Here is a 12,405-nt window from a genome sequence, read left to right on the forward strand (position 1 = left end):
CAAAGCATTTTGTTCTTCCTTGTTAACCAAATCGCCATTTTTGCCTTACCAAATAAGAAATTAATTAGAACAATTTTTCTCCTATTTGCGGCACTATATCTTGGTCCAAAAATGAACAAACAATTTGTAAAAATAAAACCAAGATTACGGCTCAACTCACTTAACACACCAAGAACTCCCAATACTCTTGAACAACCAATGAATATATGAGAAACTGTTTCTGTACACCCACAAAATAAACATTCTTCGGATTTATATGGGCCTTATATCTATTTGTTGCCATTATCCAATGAGAAATTCGCCATTGTAAATCCCCACATCTTTTTTCAATGGGCTTTTTATATAAAGACCTCCAACATCCTTTTGGAGAGTCACCTGGTTCCACAAAGTCAACCCACTTTGTTTCCGGAAGGTCTTTTAATGCTTTCATATTAAAAAATTTGACACAAATACAATAAAGTGCTTTTTTGGAAATTTTGTCAAAACAGCCCAGTTCGGGTGTTTTAAAAGAAAGCATTTTTCCATCAGACTCCTGCATTCCCCTACATTTACATCCACACTTATGTTGGGGAATGTTTTCTCAGATTTTTCATTTTGCAATGGCAATACAGGAAAAAACACTTGTAATTCAGATAATAAATTTTCCACAATTCTGACGGAATGGATACCAATCTTTACGGCTAGACTTACTGCAGTCATCCATTGATCATTTAATCTAAGATGACAAATCTTACTTATTCCTGCTCTCACCAAGTTTGTGCACACCGCCTGTGATTTTAAAATCACACTAGATAGGTGAGGATTAAACATTAAAGGTTCTTCCAGAACCCACTCACGAGATTTTTCAGACTCCACCCTATTTATGTTAAAGATTTGCCATGCATTCAAGACTGAAGCATAAAAGGGAGAGAGTCCACTAAGATCCATCTCTTTCAAATTCATTAAAAAGAGATGCTTGTCCAACTTCATACGTCCCACTCTATTCAATAAAGCACAAGCTACTTTTATCCAGTTCTGAGATGTGTGATATAACAGTGTTTGAGCAGTTTGCAGTCTAAAAGCAGCCACTTTAGATTTAATATCCATAAGGCCTTGACCCCCCTCATTTATTTGAAGATACAATACTGACTCTCTAAGCCAATGTTGCCCAGCCCAGAAAAAATTAACAAACAATTTTTGAATTTCTCTAATAATTTCTTCTGATGGATTCAATACAATCAATTTATGCCAAAGTGTAGAGGCCGCACGATTATTTATAACCAACACTCTTCCTCTATAAAATAGTTGAGGCAAAACCCAGTTCCATTTTGATAACCTATTACAAATTTTATATTTTACACCTTCCCAGTTTTTTCTTTGATACATTTCAGAGCCCAAAAATATGCCTAAATATTTAAAACCATTTTTTTCCCACTTTATATTTTGTAGAAAAGGTAAATGCATTGTTGTGTTATTATTACACCAAAAAGCTTCAGTTTTACTCCAATTAAGTTTGGCAGATGATGCTCTCTCATACAACAAAATACTGCCATTAACAAGATCAATATCATTCTGATCTTTTATAATTACAGTAATGTCATCTGCGTAATATAAACCTTTTCTTAAATGACTCAATAAGGGCTCTACCGCTAAAGCATATAGCTGACCAGATAATGGACATCCTTGTCTGATGCCTTTATGTATTCTTATTGGTTGACTTAATCCTCCACCTATTTTTAGAATACAAGAGGCATTTGTATACAACAATTTGATTCAAGAAATAAAAACCTCACCAAAACCAAAACCCTTCAATGTGTCAAATAAATACCCATGGTCAACTCTATCAAATGCTTTCTCCTGATCCAGGAACAAAAAACCAACATTTACTTCATTTAATTTAGAGTACTCCATGATGTGCCGGACCAAAAAAATGTTGTCATATATTGTTCTTTCTGGAATGCAATACGACTGGTCTTCATGTATTATATCTCCCAGTACAGTCTTCAATCTGTTTGCTAACACTTTAGCTATTAATTTGTAGTCAGATGTCAACATAGACAGAGGCCTCCAATTCTTCAAATGACTTAAATCTCCTTTTTTTGGCAACAATGTTAACACCGCTCTTTGACAACTTTTTGGAAGGCATTTTGTTTAAAACATTCTTGTATCACCATATAAAATTATTTTACGATGTACTTCCATATAGCCTTCTAAAAATCCACTGATAGTCCATCAATTCCAGGTGCTCGACCTGACTTCATTTGTTTGACAGCCTCAGTTAATTCCTCAAAGGAAATAGTATGATCCAAAGTCTGTTTCTGTTCTTTAGAAATAGAAGGTAGTTGTTGCAATATCTGTGAAACACATCCTGTGTCGGTTTCCTCTTTTTTATATAAGTCCGAATAAAAATCCACTGCAATTTTTCGCATCTGTCTTGAATCAGAAGTCTTTAGTCCATCTGGTGTTGTCAAACAGTACATTTCATTTTGTTGCTTTGACACTTTTTCTAAATTAAAAAAATAAGCAGTGGGGGCATCCATCTCATTTACAGACATAAAGCAAGATCTTATCAGGGCTCCTTTTGCCCGCACCTGCAACAAAGTTTCAAGATCTTTTTTTCTTTTCTGATAACATGCCAGGTGAGAAAGATTCTGAATGATAAACCAAACCAGATGTAATATGAAATATTTCTTGCTCCATTTCAGAATTTGTTTCTCTATTTGTTCTTGTAGAAAAAGCTGTATACTGCTGGCAAAAAACTTTTATTTGTATCTTTCCTATATCCCACCATTGCATTAAATCATCAAATTCATTTTTTTTTGTAAACCCACTCAGTCCAAAACAATTCAAATTTATCATGAAAATCTTTTTCTTTCAACAATGCTACATTAAACTTCCAATAAAGACTTTTATATTTCGCCTGTGTCAAAACAATATTAATAGTAATAAAATGATGATCCGATAGACAACATGGAAAAATGATACAGTCCATTATTCTATTATTTGCTTCACGCTTAACATAAAACCTATCAAGTCTTGCTACACTTATTCTTCCTTGTCTAGCTTTTGTCCATGTATATTGTCTCAACTTATTATTTTTTCCTCTCCATACATCTATAAAATCATGCTTAAGAATAATAGATTTTAAAAGAGAAGCAGATACCAAATCAGGTTCTTCATGATTCCTATCTAATAGAAAACCAAGAGTACAATTCCAATTGCCACCTACTATTAAAAATTCATCCAAAGTGTAAGTTTTAAAAACAACTTCTAATTTTTTCAAAAAAAATTGTTCTATCTGACCCTTTATTTGGAGCATAAATATTTATGAAAACAAATAATTGATTCTTAATTTCTGCTTTCACAATCAAAATACGACCTTTTTCTACTTCAGTTGTTGATAAAATCTTCACATTAAGAAAAGGTGAAAATAAAATAGCTACTCCTGCACTTACATTTGTGCCATGGCTTAAAACTATATTTCCTTCCCACCACAAATTTAAATCCAACTCATTTTTTAAGTCACTATGAGTTTCTTGTAAAAATATTACATGATTTTCTTTAAATTTGAGAAATTAAATTAGCAAAGCTCGCTTCCCCCCATCCCTCAACCCATTAATATTTAAAGATCCAACTCTTAGAATCTCCATGATAGGGGAAAGAGAAAAGAAACACAAAAGGATATTGAAAAACCAAAAAATAGAAATTAAACCCATATACATGTGCTTTTTTTTATTTACAAATCCCCTTTAACATTTTTAGTCTTACGCACGGCCGTCAAAAACTTTTTCAACCTATATCTTTTTTGCTTTGAAATTACCTCGTGGCCAACTAACTTCTGAGCATTCACTACTGATTTAACAAATTTGTTTACATCCGGGAAGTATCTTAAAACATCCACCTTTTTCCCTTTTGTTACATCGAGAAAATAATTTAATTCCTCTACAGTCTAAACGTTATTCATAGGCTGACTTCCCTCGATTTCAGAAAAATCTGAAAAACTTTCACATTCCTCCATCATTCCTTCATCACTATCTTCATTCTCCACCAGCAAACTCGATTGCAAACAACTAACACCAGCCACCACATCCACACTACCATTTTCATTTTCCTTAGCACCGATATCAGCATTCAAAACATTTGGGCTTTCATTTTCACCGGCTCGCATAGATGAATTAAAAACACTCACCTCAGCTTCCGAAACCTGATCTAGGCCTACGGCACTCTTTTCGGTAGAAGATACAGCTCGGGGGGGAAAGTTGGATTTAGAAACCTCCAACTCTTCACTTTCAATCTCCTTTGTCTTTTGTTTTTTTGATGGAATCACCACTTCTTTTGCAACCACTGGCCTTTTTTCCTTATCTGGACTCACAGTCGTTTCGCTTTGATCCGCCTGCACTTCATTACTTCCGAAATTGGTTTCATTAACCGATTGTTTTTTATGCGGGCACGTAAACTTCTTATGCCCAAAATCCCCGCATTCAAAACAACGCATGCTATCAGTTGTTGCAAACACCATGAAAGAACTATCACCATGTTGAATGCGAAAAGAAATATCCAACGACTTTGTGGGCGCATTTAAAAGCATGTGAACATGTCTTCTAAAAGACAGCACATGCTTCAATGCGGCATTTTTACATCTAAGCGGAACCGTTTTCATAGATCCAGCAAACTTTCCAAAACGACTTAGTTCCTTAACAATTTCCTCATTTGAAATAAAAGGAGGCACATTTGAAATTGTAACTTTTGTAGCAGGTGCTCGCAATGGCATTACTTGCACCCACGTGTCAGATACAACAATTCCGTTTTCCACCAGACTATTCACTGCTTTTTCATCTTTCAGAAAAAACACAACAGCCCTATTCATTCTCGAAGCTGATACAATTTTTTCATGACCTACAATCTCTCCCATTGCCAATAGAACTTCTTCGACCGTAAACGCTTGATCCGAAAAAACTTTGCACCCGTTCCGTATAGAGAAAACCGGTCCCCCTCACCCGCGGGAGGCACCTTGGTTTTCTCCATCGTTCAGGTATTTACAGCGACTTTTTTTTTTTTAAATAACCCAAAACGTGAAATCCCCACAAATAAAAAAGAAAAACCCAAGAAACGGAAACAAAGATTAAACCTTGAAAAACAAAAATCAAGCGAGTTGCTCTCACACCTCCTGCCACGCTCCCCTCATGTACTCAGACAAAGAGAGAGAGAGAGAGAGAGAGAGGCCCATCAATGTTACAGTACCATCCCCAACAGCGGCACACAATCCTCTGTTTCTCCATCTCATTCTCTCTCTCTCTCACACACACACACACACACACACACACACACGCACACACAATTAGACGTTCTTTCTCACACACTTTTGAAATCAAGGCATTGAGATGTTCCAGCTTGTGCAATTGTGTCATTAGCTAATCCTTTGAAGACTGTAGTCATTCTCTGTGTCCATAGAGCTGCTGTGTCCAGAGGAGGGGTACAAATCACGCTTTAGCAGCCGATTGGCTACTGTTACCAAGACCTTCTTGTACTGCTGCCGCAGGAGGCAGTATGCGAAGGGATCTGAAGCTGCCTTACTGTATGTTAAACACTTGCTGACAATACCCCAGTGTCGGTTAATATCCACAAGGGGAAGAAGCTCAGCCAACCTTGGAAACAGAAAAGAATCCATTAACAATAATTGACAGCATGTATGAAAGAACCAAACTGAATCTTGCTATTCTGGTTTGAATGCTAGGAATATGCCAAATCTGAACATGATTTTGTATAGAATATTTCATTAAATATCATTATGTGAATTAATAAGTCCATTTAAAGGGAACATTAAATGTCGCAGACAGAAAATGTTTTCAGATCAGGTGAGCTTTATTTAGGAATCATGAGCCAATCACCTGAGCAACTAAAAGTGTTTGTGTGTCCTGTCACCTCAGACTTGTTAACGTCATCTCACGACTCAGTTTAATGACGCCATTTCGAGACAATTATAGTAGTGAAACATTTTTTTTTACAACAAAATCAATAGCTCAAAATAAAACAGCTTCAGTGCGTAATTCTGCTCCCATCAGTATTCATCTTAAAATATCGCTCATTTATTCCATCACAGGTTATGTGGCACAGCTTTAAATTAAAACGTTATAAATAGCACATACCTTGTAATGACATAAGGAGCAAAACAGATGATGAAAGATCCAATGAAAATGCTGATTTTCTTAGTTGCGCGCTGTTTCCTCCTCTTTTGTTCCGCGAGACAGCGTTGCTTTACACTACAAAAGAATAATTACAACGTGTTAATGAGATTTGTCAGGATGGGGAACCTTGGAAACAAGCCTAAAATCATACTGAGAATAGATTGTCGTAAATACCTTGGGTGAATATCTACCAGTAAGAAGAGGGTCTGCATGGTTATAATGTCAATCCTCTTGCAGTGAAAGCGGGCAACTTTTAACACCTTTAAGTATGTAACGCACAAAATCAGGAGGGAGAGCGTGAAGCTGGTGGCATGAAAGACGATTGTAAACACGGTAAACTTAATCCGTGAGCTCTCCTCGTCCAAATGCAACGTGCAGGATGCGTAAATGGGACTGTAGCCAAACCAGGAGAAAAGCAGCGGGATGAGGGAGAATGTGAACGAGTGAAGCCACGAATAACATACCATGACCAGCGCGTCCCGGTAGCGCATTTTGCTGGAGTAACTCAGCGGGAAAACCACGGCGATCCAGCGATCTATACTGAGCGCTGCCATGCTCAGCATGCTGTTGGCTGTCAGAAAGGTCTCCAGAAAGCTGACCGTGCGACAGAGGCAGTCCCCAAAAGGCTGCTGGTTTTTTACAATCCCCACTAAAGTGGACGGCATGTTCAGGACGGAAATGAGTATGTTGCAAAACGATAAGTTCATGGTGAACACACCTGGCACCTGTCGGCGTATTTCGCCGCTGTGGATGAAACATAGCAACACCAGTAAGTTCGACAACAGAGAAACGATCGCGACCACGACGATAAACAAAGCAAATAGGATTTCCGCAAAGTCCATTTCTCACTTTAAAAGTCCACTTGCGGTGTATTTGCCCCTGTTATTGGTAAATATGTTACGAGTTGCATGATCCTTCGTCGGTTAAACGCGACGTTTTATTGAGCAGAGACCAAATAACTCCGGTGAGTTGCGTCAGGCGCAACTTGCGTGCGCTGTCCAGAGTGCTGAACCGTAATCGCGTCTTCTTTTCACGTCTGCACATTTCCCATTTTTAACACACCATTAAAAATTATTTCAGATTAATAAACTCCACTTTTATTGCAGAACAACGCCGTTCAATTTCCATCGTGCTAGATGCGTTCAGTCCTGCGCTTCTCAATGCTTGTGTTGGTGGAGCTCAGGGACTCTATCACGCTCAGTACTGCTTCGTTATTGGATCATGCGCACTAGGGTTGCGACTGTGGGAGGCCTTTTATGTGCATAAAGACTGCAATCTAAATCTTGTGTATTAAGTCAGATCCAAACATTTATCGTGTCGAATTTATCGTCAAACCATTGCATTGTTTTTAAAAATACATTAAAAGTTAAACTTCACCTGGCAACCTTTATTATTCAATATATTACTAAAACAACATAATACATACCGCGTAACTGTGGGGTTGAAAATAATCAAAGCTGTATAAAAGGTGTATAATGACCAGAAGCAAGCAGGTGATATCTAAAACTTCTAATGAAGCAGCACTACAGGTGCCTCAGTGATGGGTTTCCCCGGGGAGCACATGAGTCAGAAGCAGGCTCACAATCAGCTCTTTACAAATGCCAAATCAAAACGAGCAAGACAATAGCTGAGAGACAGAGCCAGCTGTGCTTCTGGGGACAAGCACACCGTGGGTGTCTCCTCTATTGTAAATCCATCAGCATGATAAAGGCTCATTATCCCACCTGTGTCTGTCTGTATAAAAGAGAGCCTGTGAATGTACTCACCTGCACTCCGTACTGTACTTAAATACACTTTATATCTCTCTGTCAGCTTTAGTGACCGTTAGTATGATTTTGCCATTAAATGTCACTGAAACTTTTGCTCCCCTTTTAGACAAATTGGCTATTGTAAAAAACACCAAAATAACTGAAAGGATAAGGTCATCTCTACAAATGCAATATATGATGTAAAATAATGAACAGACAATAAAGGTTTATGTAAAAATGTGACATACACTCATATAAATAAAACTGACCCCACATTTAGGTCTCGGTGGAAATAATATCTCGGTTAAGGCGAAGACATGTCTAGAGATAAATGAACTAACTTGGCCCATACGTGTACTGTAGCACCTAGCTGAGGTCAAGAGGGACAAGGTTAAGTGCTTTTTATTGTCCCTGTCATAGCTTGACTTTATATCAGTAATCCCCCATGACTTCCTGACATTTATTTAAACCATCAGGGAAAACGGCTCAAAATGGCATCAAGGGCTCTAACTCGCTTCTACACAGAATGTCATAATAAACAACTGTGGAAATGTGCTGTGGTTAGAAATTATTTTGTACTGTATGTGGACTGTAGTTCTTTAAACAAAAGTATTAAGTTGTTAATATTATGTAAATACATTTCACAAGTTCAGCTCATGCACACACAACTTTTAATAATAATGTGGAAGCTTAAAATTACAAGACTGATAAGACATCTTATAAAATTTCCTGTAAACCAGTACCCTATTGCTTATGTTAAATGATTTGTGCATACGTTTGAGGCCTCTGTATAACTCAAGCTCCCTGCATGCTCTAGTGAGATTTTCATTCTTGTGACTGTGGCAAATTGAAGAAAGATGGTCTCCAACTGAAAATAGAAAAGCATCATTTTTTCCCCTTTGAGTTTAATTCTGGAAATGCGGGGGTGTGATCAGCACATACATATTGTTCTAGTATATTTAGCTAAATCTTATATTACCATGAAAAATGTTGTGTTGCTGTTATTGGCACTAAGTGACCATCCATAAACTGAGTGAACAGATTCTGGGTAAACAGCATGCACAGTAAGAATGCACAAAGAATGCCTATGCACAAACTCTACTCTAAAAATTGCTTTTTATATGCTTTAGTCTCTATTTGATTAAAGGTCCAATGTATGAAACTTATCAGCATCTAGTGGTGAGGTTGCGAATATGCAACCAACGGCTCACTCTAACCCTCCATTTCGAAGCACTACGGTGGCCGAAGGAGATAACGTATTTACGAAAAGCGCTCTGTAGGGCAGTTTGTCCGTCTAGGGCTACTATAGAAACAACACGGCAAATTCCTTGCGATGTGTGTAGATAGAAAGAGCTGATTCTAAGGTAAGAAAAAATAATGCTTCATTATGTAAGGTCTTTATACAGCTCTAAAAACATAGTTATGTATTTTATATTGCATTTCTGATCCTCCAAAAAACTACTGGATAATCACACTCGTGCTGACCATACTTTAGATCTGCTTTACACACCAACAAACATCGAGTCTTTGTTGTCCTAATGCCCCTTGAGTGGTCATTGTTCCCCAGTCTTTTATTATAGCACACATGACTAATATGCTTGAATGCCATGTTATTACAATTAAGGCTGAGCAGACTCCAAAACAGTTTCCATTTCTATGTCAACACCTTATAAACAGTTATTATACACTGTGGGCATTGCCATTATTTTGATATACTGCTAATTTAATGCACACAACGCAGATAAATCTATACAAAACGGCGCTGTAGGTGTTCGTGAGCGTGGATGGTTTTCCGGTAACTGTGTAATGTCGCAGTGTGGTGTAAGCACGGGTAAAACATTGCAGCTGTGAGATAATTCATCACTGCCTCTGTTATCTCTGACATGTGCATCTAGCCACAGGTGGCACGCCAGCATCTACTGCAGTGTGTGTGCGTATAGTGAATCTAACAGATCATGGCATCTCTACATTTCCAGTCACTATCAGACTCATGCCAGCCACTCATTGCTGTTTGATGGTGGTCAATAACATATTTAAATTCCAACTTGAGGTTTTTAAAATGAAAAACACTTTATTTTAAAAGCCCACAATAGCTCTTTTGTGCTGCGGGACACGCAATATAGGCAGTGTTATTGAGAATAACAATGGTAAAGATGCTAAACATAGAGCTGTTTGGCAACAGATACAGCATGAAATAAGTCTTTTAAGGCATTTCCAGCTGGCTCAGGTACGCTCAAACAGTTATTGTGAGTCATGTTGTCATGGAAACGCAGGGTTTTGTGAGGTATTGTCTGTTGTCGAAATGGCAGCGGATTAAAATAACTCATCACAGCATTGAAAAGTGAACTTGACGAGATGACACTGACAAGTGTGATGCAATATTTATGCATTCCAATGTGACAAATTATAGTTATTTAAGTACTTTGATGTCAGAGTAACATAACTGCGAGTTCTTAAAATACTTTCTTGGTGGTTTTCCTAAACAGATAAGGCCATGTTGTGTTTCTAACAAACTGTGTGTGTGTGTGTGGTTGGTGGAGATACCTTTCCTTTCATAAACTAACCCAGTCGCACATCCCACAAGGCTTAAAGTAAACAGCACTTTCCAATCCAAACAGTCCCACACAACTACTGTGGATGAGACAGTTATGCAAAAGAGAGTTCAAAAGTGTACGGAAAATGTCTGCTGTGATTTAAAGATGGGGATTGTTGGAAAATAGTTACAACATCTTTCAGTTTTATAAAAGCTTGTCTGATGGTATGTACTTTTGGTCTAGTGAGTGTTTAGAAGCAAAGCAGAAAATATTGAATACAAATCTCATCCCCTAAAGACTGAATGGTTCTGCCCACTGCAGGGTGCCGCTGGCCATGGCAGAGTCAACCTTTGCCTAAATCGTGGGGGAGCTCCTTTCATCCAGAGACCAAAAGAACTGGAGAAAGAACAGGATCTGGATTTTGCATCAATAAAGCCTTTACAGCTCACTGCTGGCCAAAATTACAGAACTGACCCTATTCGACCAAAAGCAACAAAGAGGGCATATTTAAAAAGATGCTTTATTGTTTTATTAATGATCCAACGCACCTATTTATCAGAATGGTCATCTATGATGGTTACATAACATCTCAAAACCAAATATACGTGCAATGGCCCTCTGTGTATGTTTTGGGCATCAATCCAGAACCCTACTGTTCAAGTTGAACACAGAAGGCATTCTGCCTTCAATGTTTAAGTTAAAACAATTTTTACCTATTTATACGAAATAAGCAAATTATTTTGTATAATTAAGTTATTAAATATTTGATAAATGATTACAGATTTTTTTAAATCAGTTATTTAAATTCAAGTGACTTGAGCCAATTTGATTCAACTTAAAAGTTTAGGGCAGCTTTTAAACTAAAGTTTTTAAGTTAAAATATGTGCATTTTTCAGTGTAGCGCAGTAGATTAAAAGACATGAACCACCAAAAAATAATATGATTTATGATATACAGCTATAGAAAAAATTAAGAGACCATTTCAAAACTATTTTCATTTTTCTGAAATTACTATTTATAGGCATGAGTTTAGGTAAAAGGATCATTTTTGTTTTATTCTGTGAACTATTATCAATATTTCTCCCAAATTTCAAATAAAAATATTGTGCCTATTTGCATTTATTTGCAGAAAATAAAAACTGGAGTATGGATCATCTTATAGCTCTATGGGTGGTGTTACCAAGACTGTGAGCTTCCATATTTGCAGTGTTTACTACAGATACGTCATATGGAGCATTTTCTAAGATACAGTATGAAGTCTGGTTTCTCTTTGCTACAAGTATTTTAATAAGGGATGTTGGTTTCATTCAATTCAATTTTATTTATATAGCGCTTTTCACAATGTGCAATGTTCCAAAGCAGCTTTACAAGAGAAAATAAGAAAAACTGAAAAACACAAAAAAGGTAAAAAAACAGCACAGTGCATGGTGTTTATAGAACAATCAAGATTATTCTAGTAAATAATATCTAATAAATGCAGTCTCCCGGTGGTTTATTTAGCATATTTTGCATTAAGTGAATGCTTTGCTGAAAAGATGTGTAATTGGGAGAGTGTGTCTGACCCTCGAATAGTATCGGGGAGGCTATTCCAGAGTTTAGGTGCTACGTATGAGAAAGCTCTACCCCCTTTGGTGGATTTAGTTATTCTAGGTGTTATCAAAAGTCTGGAGTTTTGAGATCTTAGAGAGCGTGATGGGTTTCATGACACATACTGTATTACTAAAGTACAGAACAGCATCTGTGTTCTTTTGAATCTTAGTCTTGTGTCAAAACTATTTTTCGTATAAGCATAAATATTATAAATATGAACTTGTTAAATGCAATTCTGCATGCCTGTTCTAATAATTTGTTGTATCTGTATGCAATGTTTCACTATAAGCAGGTGCTGTGATAATTATCTCTGAATATCCAAATAACTGATCACTACTTATGCCATCAAAGAAGGAAAATGAGGAGAAG

General features: G+C 37.0%; 2 protein-coding genes across 5 annotated transcripts in view; one reads left to right on the plus strand and one right to left on the minus strand.

Annotated features, from left to right (window-relative positions):
- Positions 1–12,405, plus strand: part of meis2a (Meis homeobox 2a) — an 84,890-nt gene that overhangs the window by 15,589 nt on the left and 56,896 nt on the right. The window lies entirely within an intron of this gene.
- LOC130559866 (G-protein coupled receptor 26-like) lies at positions 5,207–7,359 on the minus strand. The gene is made up of 3 exons (XM_057343160.1): positions 6,339–7,359; positions 6,126–6,239; positions 5,207–5,624 (listed from the first exon to the last, which is right to left on the minus strand). Exons 1-3 carry the CDS (start codon positions 7,004–7,006, stop codon positions 5,387–5,389), a joined length of 1,020 nt encoding a protein of 339 aa, XP_057199143.1. The 5' UTR covers positions 7,007–7,359; the 3' UTR covers positions 5,207–5,386.

This window comes from Triplophysa rosa, linkage group LG10 (assembly GCF_024868665.1).
Source record: "Triplophysa rosa linkage group LG10, Trosa_1v2, whole genome shotgun sequence".
Lineage (NCBI taxonomy): Eukaryota > Metazoa > Chordata > Actinopteri > Cypriniformes > Nemacheilidae > Triplophysa > Triplophysa rosa.